Here is a 19443-nt window from a genome sequence, read left to right on the forward strand (position 1 = left end):
CTTCTGAAATCCAACCATTTTACAAAATGTGCTGGGTGCCTTTTTCATGGCACCGGCACCAGCAATGCCACTGAGTATCTGAAAGATAAAGAATCGTCAACTGAGCTGGGTACAGAGAGGAGGAAAAAACTAAGAGAGAGAGAGATAGAGAGGTGCAATTGTCTTTTTGCAGAGATGAAAACATTGGCTTGCTTAGCCAAAAAGTGAGAGAGAGCAAAAAGAGATGAGAGGCCCAGGTACAATGTGAAGATGAGACAGAAAAGAAAGTGCATCATCATCATCTTCATCATCATCATCGTTTAACATGCATTCTCCATGCTAGCATGGGTTGGACGGTTCAACCGGGGATCTGGGAAGCCAGAAGGCTGCACCAGGCTCCAGTCTGATTTGGCAGTGTTTCTACAGTTGGATGCCCTTCTTAATGCCAACCACTCTGTGAGTGTAGTGGGTGCTTTTTACGTACCACTGGCACAGGTACCAGGCGAGGCTGGCAACGGCCACGATCGGATTGGTGCTTTTTACGTGCCACTGGCACAGGTGTCAGGCGAGGCTGGCAATGGCCATGATCGGATTGGTGTTTTTTACGTGCCACTGGCATGGAAGCCAGTCAAGGCGGTGCTGGCATCAGCCACATTCGGATGGTGCTTTTTACGTGCCACCAGCACAGGGATCACAACTGCAGTTTCCATTGATTTTTGATGTTGGTGTACTTGACTCATTGGATCTCCTCAAGCACAGGGTCGAAATGGTGTTTCTTTACTTGCCACCTGCACAGGAGTCAGTCCAGTGGCCCTGGCAACTGCCGGGTGCCAGTCATAGGATTGGTTCCATTTCGATTCTGATTTCACTTGCCCCAACAGGTCTTCGCAAGCAGAGTTTAGTGTCCAGTGAAGGGAGGTTGGCATGGTGCCTGTCGTCGGATGAGGTTCGATTTCGACTTCGCTTGCCTCAACAGGTCTTCGTGTGTCCAAGGGAGGAAAGGCATGCCTAAGTGGGCTGGCTGGGATGGACTCACTTGTCCTGCTGGGTCTTCTCACGGACAGCATATTTCCAAAGGTCTCGGTCGCTGGTCATTGCCTCAGTGAGGCCTAATGTTCGAAGGTCATACTTCACCACCTCGTCCCAGGTTTTCCTGGGTTTACCTCTTCCATGGGTTCCCTCAACTGCTAGGGATTGGCACTTTTTCACACACCTATTTTCATCCATTCTCACCACATGACCATACCAGTGCAATCGTCTCTCTTGCACACCACAGCTGATGCTTCTTAGGTCCAACTTTTCTCTCAAGGTACTTACACTCTGTCGAGTATGTACACTGACATTACACATCCATCGGAGCATACTGGCTTCATTCCTTGCAAGCTTACGCATGTCCTCAGCAGTCACGGCCCAAGTTTCACTGCCATGTAGCATGGCTGTTCGTACACATGCATCATACAGTCTGCCTTTTACTCTGAGCAAGAGGCCTTTTGTCACCAGCAGAGGTAAGAGCTCCCTGAACTTTGCCCAAGCTATTCTTACTCTAGCAGTTACACTTTCAGCACACCCACCCCCACTACTGACTTGGTCACCTAGGTAACGGAAGCTATCAACTACTTCTAGTTTTTCTCCCTGGAAAGTGACAGAAGTTGGTCTCTGCACATTTTCAGTGTTTATTGCTCCCGAGCATCTGCCACATACAAAAACTATCTTCCCAGTTAGCCTTCCTTTGACATTGCTACACCTCTTATGTGTCCATAACTTACACTGTGTACATCTTATAGAGTTTCTACCTACGCCTTTTCTACAGATCGAGCAGGGCCATCTACCTGAAGGCGTTTGTGGTTTGTCTGCCTTCCTACTTAGTAGGACTTTGGTTTTAGCTAGGTTGACTCTAAGGCCCTTCGATTCTAATCCTTCCTTCCACACCTGAAACTTCTCCTCCAGTTCTGGTAGTGACTCAGCAATTAGAGCAAGGTCGTCAGCATATAGGAGCTCCCAGGGGCAACCTGTCTTGAATTCCTCCGTTATTGCCTGCAGGACTATGATAAATAGGAAGGGGCTGAGGACTGAACCCCGGTAGACCCCAAACTCTACCTTGAATTTTTCAGTGTACACATTGCCAACCCTTACCTTACTTACAGCGTCCCTGTACATGGCTTGCACAGCTCTCACCAGCCATTCATCTATCCCTAGTTTCCTCATTGACCACCAGATAGGGGATCGGGAGACCCTGTCAAAGGCTTTCTCCATGTCAATGAAAGCCACGTATAGGGGCTTATCTTTGGCCAGGTATTTCTCCTGCAGCTGTCTCACCAGAAATATGGCATCAGTGGTGCTTTTCATTGGCATGAAACCAAACTGCATCTCATCCAAATTGACTGTCTCCCTAATCAGTTGGGCTATGACCCTCTCCGTAGCCTTCATTACCTGATCCAACAGCTTGATACCTCTGTAATTATTTGTATCTAGGGTGTCACCTTTAACTTTGTAGCAGTTGACTATTATGCTGCTACACCAGTCATTGGGTATGATTCCTTCATGTATCACCTGGTTAACTATACGGGTGACTAGGCTATAGCCGACACTACCAGATATTTTGAGCATCTCTGCAGTAATTCCTGATGGGCCTGGGGCTTTCCCTGAATTCATGCTTCTAATTGCCTTAACTACCATAGAACTGTCAACTCGGATAGCTGGTCCCTCTGTTGGGTTGACATTAGGCAGACTCTCTTTATCACATTTATTTTCTTTATTCAGCAACCTTTCATAGTGGTGTCTCCAAAACTCTCTCTTTGCATCCTCATTTAGCGCAAGCGAACCATCATCCATGCGAACATATTTCTCTCCTACCACATCACGATTCTCTCTCACACACTGTCTTGCAACACAAAATACCTCAAGTCTTTGGTCCTCATGGTGCAGAACATTGGCAAATTTTTTCTTATCTGCTTCCCCTCTGGCTAAATAAACCTGTCTCCTAGCTTCCCTTCTGGCAGTCTGATACAGTTCCCTGCTACCTCCGTTCTTCCAGTCCTTCTAAGCCTGTTTCTTTTGTCTAATAGCCTTGTCAACCACATTGTTCCACCACCACGTTACCTTGGGTCGAGTGGGGACTTTGCACCAGCCTGAGATCTGGTCAGTGGCTCTTAGCAGGTTGTCCCGTAGAAACCTCCAGTTGTCTTCCACATTATGTGATGCTATACACCCTTCTATTTCATCAAAGGCTTCGAGTAATACGTTTCTAAATCTCTGTCCATTTGCAGGATCTTTAAGTTTCCAGACCCTTCTCCTCCAGGCTGGACTTCTTCTGGGCATCCATTCAGCCCTGATCCTGAAGTCGCTAACTACTAATCTATGTTGAGGGTTACATTCTTCACCTGGGAAGGTTTTGGCATTTATAAGCAGCCCTCTTTCCCTTTTTCTGGTGAGGATATAGTCAATTTGGCTAGTGTGTCTGCCAGAATGATAGGTGACTAGGTGGCGGGTGGGTTTCCTGAAGTTGGTATTGCAAACCATAAGATCATTTGCATCGCAGAACTCCAGCAGTCTGGTTCCCTCCTCATTGCGGGAACCAAAACCATAGCCTCCATGTATGCCATGGAAGCGCCCTGCACATTGTCCAACATGTCCATTGAAATCACCAACCACAAAAAGAAGGTCTCTGTCAGATAATTCTCTCCTTAGAATGTGAGCTGTACCCAATAATGCTGTCTTCTGTACCACCTCGAGCCTGACAGCAGCTCCAATATTCTTAATGTTTTTTAAAGCCCTTGGAAACTGCTCCTAATGCTCCAATTACCACCGGTATCACTATTACTTTCTTCATGTCCCATAACTTTCCCATCTTGTCCTGCAGTGGCTGGTATTTCTCATCCTTTTCTGTTTCCTCACATTTCACCCATCAAGCGTCTGGTATTGCAAAATCTATTATCTTTACTTCTTTTTCATCTTTATGGTTGAGCACGATATCTGGTCGTCTCACCTCTATGACTTTGTGGCACTGCATGTTAAAATCCCAGAGTATATTGTAATGTTTGTTTTCCATTACTCCCTCTGACTTCTGTTCATACCATTGTTCGGCTCCCTCTTGAGGTTTGCTTTACTGCACAACAACCAGTGGACATATCTGGCTACATTGTCGTGTCTCCTTTAATATTTGCATTGTGCAAGCTTACAGCACTCACTAACAATATGACATATTAGTATTCTCGTTATTATTATTACTGTGCAGTACCAGGCAGTGGCTCTCATGGCTTCTGATCTTAACTGATTAGAAGTGTTATCATGTACATTGTTTTGTCTTGGTATAAAAGATGGGCTACAGCAAATATTCTGCTCAATACCACAGATTTGCTTGTCAGTTGTTTCACCTTAACCAGTTGAGCATGTCCCTTAGTGGCTGACGATATGTGCATCTCTGATCACGAGCAGAAGTAGTAGGGGAGCATCATAGCCATGTGTTGAGAGGGATTCTTTGGGGTTTGAATAATTCACCTCTGGAAACATGGGTGGTTCTTTCAACATCCTTAAACAACCCTTATTCAGGGACCTTTTGAGTGGGATGGGCTACTCAACCTGAAGAAAATTCTAACTGGGCCCCACCTGCAAGGTCATGTGCTGTTTATCTTGATATGAGATCACCATGTCGCGCACATATGGTTGTGATGCATGTGCCTGGTGTACCTTTATCAGACGGGTAGTCATGATGGGTATATTGGGCTTCGTATATTTTACCCCAGTGTCACTTTGATGGCATGCACTGCTCTCTCACTCAATAATAATAATAATAATAATAATAATATTATTATTATTATTATTATTATTATTCTATGTTTGACTTTTGCTTTATATTTGTACAAGTTGGCTCCAAGTCTCACCCAGAGACCTCAAGAGACAACAGGGTTGGAAGTTCATGTTGTTGTTATGCCTAGTGTGCCATATATTTGGGGGGTGGGGATGTTGTACTAATGAATGTCTAAAAAAAAAAAAGTTTTTTTTTTTTTTCTTTTTTTTTTAAACCGAAAATTATGGTTGTTTTAAACCTTGAGGTTACATAGAGAGTATTTTGCGTAGGATATGAGCAGTTCCCATGAGCACTATCTTTTGAACTTCTGCCATTTTTGGGTTTCCTGGTATCTGAGTTAGGTAGCTATCAGCCCCTTTTGCTATCATTCCCAGGGCACCTATGACAACAGGTATTGTTTTAGTCTTCAGCTTCCACATTTTGCTGATTTCTATTTCAAGATCTTTATATTTGCTCAGTTTTTGGTAGGTCCTGACAGATACGTTTATATCGATTGGGACAGTCATATCAATGAGGAGGCATGTTCTTTGTTTGAAGTCTTTCAATATGATGTCTGGACTATTTGCATCTATCTTCCTGTCAGTTTCAATGGTGAAGTTCCAGAGGAGTGAGATGTGGTCATTTTCAAGCACTGGGGGTGGTTTGTGTTCCCACCAGTTTTTTTCATGGGGCAAATCCAGGTTTTTACAGATTACCCAGTGAATATATTGTGCAGCTCTATCGTGCCTGTTGAGATACTCTGTAGGCGCTAGAAGACTGCACTTGGAGACCACATGGTCAATGGTTTCATTTTGTTGCTTGCATACATGACACGTTGGACTGCTTCTGATCTTTAATATGTTGGCCTGGTAGTTTCTTGTTGGTAGGCATTGATCTTGAGCTGCTATGATAAACTCCTCTGTTTCAGATTTTAAGCCAGAGGCCATTAGCCATTGATGGGTCAGGGCTTTGTCGATATCTGCATTATTCGCTCTCTTTGGGTATTTGCCATAGAGAGGTTTTTCTTGCCATTTATTATTCAGAATATCTAAGGCCGCAGTTTTGGCACGGGTTTTCATGTGCCTAGCTTTTTCTGTGCTTGTTTCTTGTATGTCTATCTCTAATTCCGAAATTGGTTGTATTCGGAATTCACTTAGATATTCCTTTGCCTGTTTTGTGACTGAGTATGATGCTTTCTTGTTTTCATGTTTTGAGACAAGTTTTAACATCCAGTCCTCAGAGTTTTTCAGGTAGGTGTCTAGGCCAATTGTAGCAATCTTCATTGTTATTGCCAGTTGCAAAAGACCACGGCCTCCCTCTTTTCTTGGCAGATAGAGTCATTCTGTATCTGCCTTAGGGTGGTGCATTCTATGCATTGTCAACAGTTTCCTTATTTTTCTGTCGAGCTGACATATTTCAGTAATTGACCAGTTAACAATATTGAAACTGTAAGTCACGACTGGTATAGCTAATGCATTGATTGCTTCGATCCTGTTTCTTGCATTCAGCTCTGTCTTGAGTATTGCTCTCACTCTTCGATAGCATTCTCTCCTGATCCTTTCCTTCATCTCTGAATGCCTTATTCCGTTCCCTTCAATTACCCCTAGGTACTTGTATTATTATTATTATTATTATTATTGTTATTGTTATTATTATTATTATTATTATTATTATTATTATCATCATTATTATTATTATCATTATTATTATTATTATTATTATTATTATTATTATAGTTATTATTATTATTATTATTGTTATTATTATTATCATTGAGTGAGAGAGCAGTTCATGCCATCAAAGTGACACTGGGGTAAAATATACGAAGCCCAATATACCCATGATGACTACCTGTCTGATAAAGGTACACCAGGCACATGCATCACAACCATATGTGCGTGACATGGTGATCTCATATCAAGATAAACAGCACATGACCTTGCAGGTGGGGCCCAGTTAGAATTTTCTTCAGGTTGAGTAGCCCATCCCGCTCAAACGGTCCCTGAATAAGGGTTGTTTAAGGATGTTGAAAGAACCACCCATGTTTCCAGAGGTGAATTATTCAAACCCCAAAGAATCCCTCTCAACACATGGCTATGATGCTCCCCCACTACTTCTGCTCGTGATCAGAGATGCACATAACGTCAGCCACTAAGGGACATGCTCAACTGGTTAAGGTCAAACAACTGACAAGCAAATCTGTGGTATTGAGCAGAATATTTGCTGTAGCCCATCTTTTATACCAAGACAAAACAATGTACATGATAACACTTCCAATCAGTTAAGATCAGAAGCCATGAGAGCCACTGCCTGGTACTCCATGAGAGCCACTGCCTGGTACTCCATGAGAGCCACTGCCTGGTACTCCATGAGAGCCACTGCCTGGTACTTTATGAGAGCCACTGCCTATTATTATTATTATTATTATTATTATTATTATTATTATTATTATTATTATTATTATTATCATCATCATTATTATTATTATTATCATTATTATTATTATTATTTCCAATTGAAGAAAAACATACTTATTACACATCGTAGAGTTTGTAGAAGAAAAGCTCATAATTCACTCTTTTGCAACTCAGACTTCGCAATGCAGAGCAATCTTTCAGCTAAATTGTGGGATTTCATGGAAATTGTAAATAAACATCAGCATTATACAAACAGTGTCCTTCATTTCCAATATTCTGTGAAAAATCCTGTTTCACCATGGATTAGCATGACCTATGTGGTGACATGAAGGACACCCAGCTGTAGAAGATTTTTCTCAAAGAATAACTTTTGACTTATGCAAGCAAGGTAAATTGGACATTAAAACTATGACAATGATGATGATGATGATGATGATATTGATTATCTACTAACAACAGATATTTATAAATATACATATATCATCTGGACTACACTCAGCAAACTCATACCTCAGTATAACCAAAATATACATGCGCATTGTATACCACAATAATGTACATTATACCCTCCCTCCCCCCTCTCTCTCATACACACACATTTGTGTACACAAATATACATGATGTAAATTTGTCGTCTCTGTGTGTTTGTTTATATGTAAGCTTCAGCTGCAACAATGTCTGCTGTATTCGCAAAAGTTTGCTATTGTTACACACGATGATTATGGTGGTGTTGATTGTGAATAGAGGAGATCAACCTCTGATAAACATATAACTTGCAGCAATTATTTCTGGTTATAACCGTTATTCTGGTGTTATCTCCTAGAGTCCACCTGCTGCCATCACAGAAAAACCTGTTAATTACAGAGGATTCAGTTTCCCCACACCTTCAGTGTCACAGTTAACGAGGAATGAAGGATATGGCTAACTCAAACATAAATCTGTCAGATGAGGAAACTGCAGCACAATTGATTGATCTGATAAATATAGTAACTAAATACTCCTCAAATGACATCCTGGTGTCTTAAAACCAAGACAACAGCAGATTAAGTAATTTAATTCTTATGTGGTAGCTTTCTGTGATGTTTGGAAATTTAGATATCCTTAAAGACAAATAAAAGAGCATGCTTCAGTAAGAATGCCTTTGATGTTAGGCTGCCAGTCCAATACTGGTTGTCAGTCTAATGATGTTAGGTTGTCAGTCTAACTAGGACTCAGCTAAATTTAACCACTGCCACCATTGCCATACATTCACCAACATCACTGCTGCCAGCATGCTATAATCACCACCGCCACCACCACCACCACTGTCACACTACCACAATAATCAGCATGCTACCACTACCACCACCATAACCAACAACATCAACAGCAACAAGAATTCATGAGGCTCTTTTGTGTATATTTCTGGATTGTTTCTATTTCTTGGTGGTACTGTTCTTGTTTAACCCCAGGTCATCTCCAACTGAGTAGATTCTATGATCAAAGGCAGACCATTTGGCAATAGCCTGATACCTTTTATCAACCACAGTGTACTTTTGGAAACAATATTCAAAGTATCTTAAAAACTGGCAGACAGTGATTAGAGGGAGATTTGTCTATTTTGTCTTGCAGGTCATGTAACAGATGCTTCTTCGATGGCTTGTTATTGTTTAATTCAAATCATTTCTCAATGACCAGACATATGGTCCAAGCTGTTCCATCCATGACCATCCTGTATTCTTTTTCTAATGGAATATAAGTATATCTAGCACTATATCAGCTATTGTCCTTTCCTCCTTTTTGTGTTTTTAATTGGTCAAATGGGTTACAGTTATGACCACCTAAAACTTAGTCATCATCGTTGTTTACGGTCCAGTTTCCATGCTGGCATGGGTTGGATGGTTTCACATGGTACTGGCTAGCAGGGAGCTGTCCAGACTCCAACTGTTTCTTGTGGCATGGTTTCTATGGCTGGATGCCCTTCCTAGTGCCAATCACTTACAATGGTGTACTGGGTGCTTTTTATGTGCCACCAGCACAGGTGCGTTTATGTAGCACCAGGATGGATAGATCTAAATAGCACTGGCACAAGTGCTTTTTATGTGGCACTGGCACCTGAAAGGAGAAGCCTATATGTGTGGAAGACAGCAATTTTACTTAGCTTTTCCTGTTTTATCAAGTGCAGCAAAATGCCACATCTCCCAACCCCTTGTTCTTTCCTCAGTGAGGCCCAGTATCCACTCATGTCTCACCACTCATGTCTTCCTGGGTCTTCCCATTCCACAAGTTCCCTCCACAATTAGAGGTCAGCACTTCTTTACACTGCTGTCTTCATCCATACACACCACATAGCCAGACCAGTGCAGTCGTCTCTCTTTCACACAACATCTGATACCTCTTATACCCAGTTTTCCTCTTAAATCATTTACACTTTGTCATATGTGCATACTGACATTACCCATCCAGTAAAGTGTGCTAGCTTTGTTTCTTTCAAGCCTTCACAAGTCCTCTGTAGTCATAGCCTATGTTTCTCTGCCATGTAACATAACTGTATGTACACAGGCATTATACAATCTGTTTTTCATTCAGCAAAAAGAACATAAGATGAATAAGAGAAAATTTAGAAGACATATTTATTGGTGTCAGTTCGTTTGACTGAACCATTTTAGGCAAAACTCCAATATGGCCACAGTCCCATGATGGAAACTGGTGGAAAAAGTAGGGAATCTAGAATGAGATTGTCCAATATGTTTCCATTGATTTTACAAGATGGTTTGCTCTTTATTAAAGGGAAATTTGGCTGCCATTTCTAGCAGAGCCTAGTCCTTTGACTTGCCAGGTCCTGTTGAACCATCCAACCCATGGCAGCATGGAAAATGGATGGTAAACCATGATGATGATGACTCTAGAGATCATTCCATACCCATCAACCTTGTTTCCATCTAAAATGAGGATCCATAACACAGGAACAAGCCTACAAATGTGCAGACAGGCTTTATAGATAATCATTTGACCAGAACTCATATTTATATTATCCCACGAAGGGAGAAAGGTAGCGTCAGTTTTGGAGAATTAGAACTAAGAGCACAAAGAGATGCCATGAAATGGTAAAATACATTTTATTTCTATCCAATCCATCTTTTTTTATTATCCATTCTGCTTCTCATATCTTTAATGGCATCCTCTAAAAAAAAGAATAATAAGCTATATCAACCTCAGCAAACCCTTAACAGTCTTAGAGTTTCCATCAGTGTTCAATGGCAGGATGTTTCAATGAATTATTGAATAATCGCTGCGAGAGAATGACAAATTGGTTAACATCGCAGCAGGAAATATGGAGTTAGAAAAGAAGTTACTGAACTGCCCTCTTGACACATCAAAGCAAAAAAAAAAACAAAAAAAACAATAAAACAATAAAAAGCCAAAAAAAGAAAACAGAAAAAAGAAAAAGCATTTAAATGACTTCTATCCAGTAACTGGTCCTCCTAAGATTAGCAGTTAAATGTCCCTCAAATCGTACATAAATGTCTTGAATAAGAAATAATGCATTGGGTGTTATTATTATGCAGGATGTTCAAACAACATAAAAGCTTATTTTAAATTAAGAAACAAGACTGGATGTTCATGTCTAAAACATCTTTAATCACAGGTCTGCTCAGTCTCAATCAGGGATGATTAATGACTAAATAACAAGGATAATTATTTCAAAATTAAACACAATATTTATTATTGTTGCAGATGAATTTGAGATAATAACATTAATTCATCTTAATTGAATCAATGAAGTTAATGATTTTTGTTTTTCTTTTTTTTTTAGTAACCACATCGGCTCTGATTGTGTAAAGCAATCATCAAAAACACTGCAGTCATTATTGTCTCACTGTTTTAATGTGAACCTATGATTACATTATCTAATGTGTGTCCTTCTCATCTTCAGACAATGGATTATGATTCAAGAGAGATTTGGCTGCTATTTTCTAGCAACTTGGGTGACCATTTAAAGGGGTCATTCCTGGTTTGAGATCAATGAAGTACATCTAATGGAATGGTAAATATTTTTTTTGAATAGTTAAAACAGGTTATCATTGTCACTGTTTAATGTCCACTTTCCATGCTGGCATGGGTTGGATGGTTTGACTGAGGGCTGGCAAGCCAGAAGGCTGCACCAGGCTCCAATCTGATCTGACTAAGTTTCTACAGCTGGATGCCTTTCCTGATGCCAACCACTCCGAGAGTGTAGTAGGTGAATTTTACATGCCACTGGCATGAGGGCCAGTCAGGCAGTACTGTCATCAACCATGATCAAAGGGTGTTTTTTACGTGCCACCAGCATGGAGCCAGGCAGGCAGTACTGGCAATGATCACGCTGAAATGGTGCATTTTACATGTCACTGGCACAGGATCGATCAGGTGATAGTTGTATCTTTCTATAAAAATAAGTATTTGAGCTTGACCTGCCAGTAGTAACAGCTGAATATCCTTCAAATCACAGAGTAGAACTTTAGATAAATGAAGGGCACACAAACTAACTGGGCAGCATCGGTGTGGCTGATTTCCTGATGTGCAACTAAAAGCAGCTTTATGACCACAAAATCATGTTTTAAAACCTTAAAAAATGGATGGACGGAGACATTGGATTATATATCATCATTATTATCATTTTAATGTCCACTTTTCTATGCTTGCATGGGTTGGACAGCATTTATTGAAACACAGTTTCTATGACCAGATGGTCCTCCTGTTGCCAACCATCACCTCTTTCCAAGCAAGGTAATGATATCTCCTCGTGGCTAAACATGTTTCCACAGAATCATCATCATTTTTTATTGTCTGCACAATGCTTGTATGGCAGTGATATTCATTTACAACAATCACACTTAAGACAAAATTAGGACACATGTACACACATATATGCATATAAGATGGGATTCCTTCAGTTTCTGTCTATCAAAATCCACTAACAAGGCCTTGGTTGGCCCAAGGCTACAGCAGAAAACATCTGCCCAAGTTGCTATATGGTCAAACTGAACTGAAAACTATGGGGGTGGGAAAAAAACCTCTTAACCACACTGACGCCCTTGCATCCTTTTATTGGAAAATGTTTATGCACACACACACACAACACACACACACACACACACACACACACACAAACAAACACACACACACAACACACACACACACACACACAGACACACACACACACACACACACACACACACACACACACACAGACACACACACACTCCTACAAAGATGTGATGGTAATAGCTAGAAGTTGTTTGATTATAGGCCTCTGCTCAATCAGAACAAGAAAGTTATTAAATAATGTAGCCTTTGGAATATCAAAAACAGAAATCACTTGGATGGTTGCAATTGGAAAAACTTAAATTGTAAAAACACTCAGCCAAGTTCACAAGCTAAAAGGGAACTTGTCTTGGACCATTCCATCTCCTAGAAAGACAAACCTAACAGAAACCCAAACGTTGTGTTGTTCTAAATAATGAATGTTCTTGTCAGGAACAATTCAGGATTTAGTGTATTCTGTTATAGATTTTCTCCGTTTGGGACTAGTACTGAATCCTAATTGAATAACAGTTAACACAGAACCAACAGGGGAATCTCTATGTGTTATTTTAATCACATAAAAATACAAGTCATATCTCTTTAGAATTAATCATTCCAAATTGGCCCCAATCATCTTCTCAGGAGAGCAAAGTTAGCACTGTGTGTGTCCTTTAGCAATGTTCAAATGTTTAAAAGCCTGCTCAAGAAAATGCATAATTACTCTGTTACATTTAATTATTGAGTTATATACAAGGTTCTATCAAGTTTTATATTAATTTTTAAATAGAGATCCATCGTTTGTTGTTTACTTACTTATATTTAAATACATATATCTTTCAAGTGAGTAATGAAATTGAGTAAGCAAATTTGTTGTTTATAAAACCAATTTATAGAGTAGAAAGAATCTCTAAAAACTGTGGAGATCATGTGTTTATTTGTCTAACTCTTTTGTTATCATATTTCTACTGAAACACACTGCCTTTGAAAATAATGAAGAATTTAGTGAGAGAACTTTGTCATTATTAAGCAAGAATTTAACAAATTTTAATGAAGTCTTGATGAAAGTTTGAATTTAAATCATTTTAAAGTATAAAATGTGCTTCATAAAATCCAGGACAATCTCAGGATGGAAAGACTTGGATAAAAGAATTGATATTGAAAAAGTTGAGAATTAATACATCTAACCATTTTTTCTAAGACTGAAATAACATGATCGCAGTTGAAATGTCTTGGACCAGAAACTAGATAGATTAGAACTAAACTGGTCCTAAACAAACACCAAGAGCAGCAAATATCAGTAAAATTATCATCATCATCATCCTCATCGTCATTGCTGTTTTGCACTCTACTTTTTCTTGCTTAGACATGCCAGATGCAAGTATTTTTCTGTTGTCCACTGCACTTCAAGATGCCAATCCCCACAACAAATTATCTGAACACGTTTATATTGAAAACCAGAAGAGAAACAAATGGCCCTAAGATAAGCATTTTTCTTTACAAAGATCATCCAATGTGTCAAGATATACATTTCTAATGAACTGCAAGCAAAACCACACAATTAGCAAAGCCAGTGTTTACAACTGGCAAATGAACATATGAGCAGATGCCCTCTTACAAACACATATACCTTTCAGTTTCCATTAACCAAATCTACTCACAACCCAAGTCAAAACACATGTGCCAAAGGTATTATGCAGTGAGACTGAACCTGAAATCAATACAGCTGGGAAGCAAACTTCCAAGACACAAAGCCATGTTCAAGCTTCTGTGATTGGATATTTTATTCTTTTTACTTTCTTTCTCTCAATTCACCAAGGAAGGATAATAAAAGACCTTAGTTTCAAGGAGGTCATTCTTCACCATTCTGAGCAAAGAACTAACAAACGGTCTCGTAAGAGCTGCTGCAGCAGAATGCAGCACATGAGTGGGTGAACTATCCCCAGAAGAGAGATGCTGATCAAATGTTTCGGACACAGGGTATACTACAAAAGGCTTACATCTACACACCAAAAAATGATCCCATTCAACACCAACGTCCACTATTTGTTGCATGTAGTCATTGTTATGTTCAGTGGCAATACAGATTGATCAACTGTATCACCAAAGATCAGGTAAAGTGTAGTTTAAATGATGGGCCTCAACAAACATTCGAAAAAAATTTACAATTTCACATATAAAGCTTGCACCACATTTAGATTATGGTAATAAAATATCCACTAATTGTGAAATGAAATAATTAAACATACTTCTAATGATTTCACTATAATGTCCACCATTTTCATTTATATAAACAAACTTACTTCCAAATCTTCATTGAGTTCTTTACATCGGCGCTTTTTCAGGCGAAGCTCATCTTGGACAACATGCAATTTCTCATCCAGAGTTTTCTTTTCTTCCATTTCCTGAGCTGGAAACAAGAAAACAAAAAAAGGTAGGGTTATAATGCAACCAAAAAATGACCAAATTTTCTATGGACAACAGATAAAACTTGCATGGCAAGACACAGGAGCAAAGTGACCAAAGACCTTCATTTCAGTAAATTAATAGACAAAATTAAATATCTCAGTGCACCCCAATTTTTATTTGGTATCAAAACAGACCAAGAATACAAAATGAAATGAAAACTAATATAAAACAAGAGCACTCAGAGAGAGCAAACCTCCACCAAAGCAACATCATCCTCTCAACGATTAGTCAAAGATAATTCCTAAAATTAGAATATCTGAAATAAATTCGACTGCTCTCACAAACAAAGATACTAAAAATGAGCCTGACCATTCTCAGAAATTAAGTAAATGAAAACAGAAAAAATAGTTCATAATCCTTGTCCAGTATCAGATCAATCCCTAAATCTAATCAGTTTGTATCAGTCACAAGGCCAAACATCCCTGAAAGTTCCATCTGAATTCATCCAGTGGTTCTTGAGATATCTTGTCCATGGACAAACAGACAAACACAACTGAAAATAATACCTGTGCCTTCACTAAGGCAGAGGTTAAAATTAAACAAAAAAATTAGCTCTTATATATTGATATATATGCGTGTGTATGTGTGTGTTTATATATGTATCTATATGTATTTATCAGTAAGAGTGTATGGCCCAGTGATTAAGGTGTCACACTTATGACAGGTAGATTGTAATTTCAATAACTGGACCAGGTACTACACTGTGTTCTTGAGCAAAACACTTCATCTCAGGCAGCTCTACATTCACTTCAACACCCTACGTGTGGTACACTGTGCATCTGTTCAAGCAATGTCAATTTGATTGAGAGAATGCACCAATGCGCAGCACATGCAGTCGATTGCTATAAGCAAATTATTTGTGCAAATCATTTAACCGAACCTGAATACTCATACCTCGTCTTTGAAAGCAGATTCCATCATCTATTTATCTAAGTAGGAATGTATATATGTGTATGTATGTATATATGTATGTATGTAGACTCCAATTAGGTGTGTTTTATATACTTCTTTTATGGTTTTCATATATTCATCTTTTGTCCTATTTTCAGTCTTTATTCAATATTGAATATCTGTGCATCTATAGCTTGGCAAATTGATGTTGATCTCATCACAACTGGACTGGATGATATTGTAGACATTTTTATGGAAATCAGTGGAGAACTGATCAAGAGATTGAACACATTTAGGTTGACAGAGGTTTTGTGCTTTCCTCTCATATTTGCCTGTCTAATTCTCTTTCAATTCTTTGTGCTAACTTTGTACTTCCATTGTTCTTTCTCACCCTATACACATGTGTGTGTGTGTGTGTACGTGTCTATTTCTCAAGTTATGAATAATTTGCAAGCTATATATATATATATTATATAATATATATATATGTACATATGTATGTATGCATGTATATATATCTCTCTCACTTTATATATTTATATATATATACACACACATATATACATATATCCAGAAATATAAACATATATGTGTGAGTGTGTGTGTGTGCACATATATATATATATATATATATATATATAGATATGTATGTATGTATGTATATATTTACATAGAGCATAAAAAATACAGAATACTAAGAAGAAAATACATGTCTTCAATTTTTATAAATGCACTCACACGCACACACACACACACACACACACAGAGGCATGTATCCATCTTTACGTATATATTTGTGTGTGTTTATATATATATATATATATATATATATATTATATATATATATACACATATATTTATATATATATATATATATATATATATATATATATACACACATATATTTATATATATATATATATATATATATATATATATGCATTGATAATCATTAGGTTTAGTTGTCTCAGAATTTCCCATCATTCTCAAAGGGAAAAACAAAAATACTTGAGGAACATATATCTTTGATTCCACTGATATTTAACAGATTTGGCAAAATAGAAAAGAAGTTTACAGTATAGAAAACCCATAATTAGCTAAACTTTCTATTATTTTAATAAATCCCCCTTTAATCCAATTAATGGATTATCTGAAGAGTCTATGGCTTCCAGCCTTCTGATATGGTGATATATTTAAAGACACACAAACACATTCTTCCATATATATATATATATATATGTGTGTGTGTGTGTGAATCAATGTTTCTCATTATTGTTTAGATTTCTCTGTTCTTCTGCTTCAATTTTCGATAATAAGGTCATTTCTTGCCTTATAATTGAACTGGAATTAGACACATTGTCTTGTAGATGGTATTGATATTTGGTTTTAGAGATATACTGAAGATTGATTTTCCTGAACATTTTTTGAATATATAATCAAATTCTCTATAATTCTTAAGTTATTTCACTTTTACTTGAAATAATGCTGAACACACATAAGTTATGATAAGTTGAAACTTAAAGAAGTTTATCCTATATGTATATGTAAACATGTGTGCATGTGTGTGTTTGTGCATTTGTGAGTATGTGTTTGACATCACACAATAAATGAAAACAAGCAACACCGTTATATGAGCAGTTTCTCTGTTTCACAAAGTTTTGTGAAAACACGCCCCGCAAAGTAGAGTTATTACCATGTTTGGAAACAGGTGAGGCTCAGTGACAGGAAGTGTATCCAGCTGTAGAAACATTTGCCTGAACAAATTCCATCTGACCCAAACAAAGAAAAGTGGACATTAGAACAGTGATGATGATGGCAGTGGCTGTGATGAAGATGATGGTGATGATGATGATGATGATCCATATAGATAGATAGATATATATATATATATATATATATATATAGTTAGATAGATAGATAGATAGATAGATAGATAGATAGATAGATAGATAGATAGATAGATAGATAGATAGATAGATAGATAGATATGAGACAAACTCTATTAGTTTTATTTGTTTAATAAATTATTAAATCATACCTCCCTATAATAAAATCTTATAATGAATGAAACATTATAATAAAACCCTTATAATTCATTTGTGTGTTTTTATAATTATTATTATTTTTTTTATTATCATATCTATGTTTATATGTTGGTCTGTCTATTTATCTATCATCATCATCATTTAACATCCGTTTTTCCATGTTGACATGGGTTGAACAATTTGACAAGAACTGGCAAGGCCAGAGGCAGCACCAGGCTCCTTAATTTGTTTTGGCTTGGGTTCTACAGCTGGGTGCCCTTCATAATGCCAACCACTCCAGAGAGTCTCCTAGGTGTATTTTACATGGAACCAGCTCCCACACAATTCAAATAATGCATCTCAAGTTAGAGCTTATACAGTCTGTTAATTCTATTGCTGCTATCCTTCCTAATTTGATGCTTTTCACAGTGGAATTATTTATTTATTTATTACTTAAATCTAATTATATATATATATATATATATATATATATATATATATATTACATCATATTTAAACAAACATAAGTTTCTTTTTGAAGTACTTAAAAGCATTGTAGCACAATTAGAAAGATATATTTTTCAATGCGTAAGCACCAATAGAACAGCATACATAGCATAAAATCCTTACAGAGCAGAAAAATGTGTCAGCAACCAACCATAAGAATCGAACTCACATCCCTTTGATTTTTAGTCAAGTGCTCTACCATTCTGCTAAACTTTTGCAGAAGAATGTGTCAGTAAAGCAGTTTATTGTAATGGTAGAGCACTTGACTGGAAATCAAAGGGATGTGAGTTTGATTCTCATGGTTGGTCACCGGCAGGTCTTTCTTGCTTTGTAAGGATTTTATCCTATGTATGCTGTTCTATCAGTATTTACACGCTGAAAAATATATCTTTCTAATTGTGATATATTATTATATATCATATATTGTTATTTATAATAATTCAAGTGATCTTAATAGATTTATTTTTTACTCTAATTATTATCCATAAGTGGTGCAATTTTGTTTTGTTCAGGTGGTTTTGTGTTGAGAGTTAAATTCATTTGTTTCTCTGGTATGATTGGTTCTGCTTCCCTTTTCTGTTAATATTGGAAACTTTACTTCATAACTTGTAAATAATAGGTGCAGAATTGGCTGTGTGGAAAGTAGCTTGTTTACCAACCACATGGTTCTGGGTTCAGCCCCACTGCATAGCACCTTGGGCAAGTGCCTTCTACTATAGCCTCGGGCTAACCAAAGCCTTGTGAGTGGATTTGGTGTGTGTGTGTGTGTGTGTATCTGTGTTTGTCCCCCCCCCACCATCACTTGACAACCAGTGTTCGTGTATTTACGTCCCCGTCACTTAGCAATTCGGCAAAAGGACTGATAGAATAGGTACTAAGCTTAAAAACAATAAGTCCTGGGAGTCAACTTGTTCAACTAAAAAGGTGGTGCTCCAGCATGGCTGCAGTCAGATGACTGAAACAAAAAAAAACAACTTTTTAACAGGTTTATTCCTATTTTGCTGCACTTAAGCTTATGCTGGTTTATGTATTCAGGAATTAGATTGTAATTTCAAAATTTATTACTTTCTATAGAGGCTTCGTTTGTACACTTGATTGCTTAAGCCTCTGCATGTCACATCTTGCCAATCATATCTTTTCTATTCTTCAATTAATTCTTTGTTTTCTATTTTTCTGTTTCCGTTTTGATATTATTGTCATTGTAATTACAGCTTCACAGTAGTCTGACTTATCCTTTATTTTCCTCAATCTCTATCAGTGCTAAATTGGGTTGAAGGGCTGGAGCACTTAAACCTCTTTTCAGTAATCCTTGATATAGTTTGTCTAT

At 37.8% G+C, this 19443-nt stretch overlaps 1 protein-coding gene across 1 annotated transcript in view; it reads right to left on the reverse strand.

Annotated features, from left to right (window-relative positions):
• LOC115222188 (coiled-coil domain-containing protein 39-like) overlaps positions 1-19443 on the reverse strand; it is a 1476917-nt gene that overhangs the window by 678645 nt on the left and 778829 nt on the right. Inside the window, exon 17 of the mRNA XM_029792337.2 lies at positions 14529-14635. Within this exon, the coding sequence (XP_029648197.1) occupies positions 14529-14635 (107 nt within the window). The remainder of the gene's footprint in view (positions 1-14528; positions 14636-19443) is intronic.

The sequence above is a fragment of the Octopus sinensis genome, linkage group LG19 (assembly GCF_006345805.1).
Source record: "Octopus sinensis linkage group LG19, ASM634580v1, whole genome shotgun sequence".
Classification (NCBI taxonomy): Eukaryota; Metazoa; Mollusca; class Cephalopoda; order Octopoda; family Octopodidae; genus Octopus; species Octopus sinensis.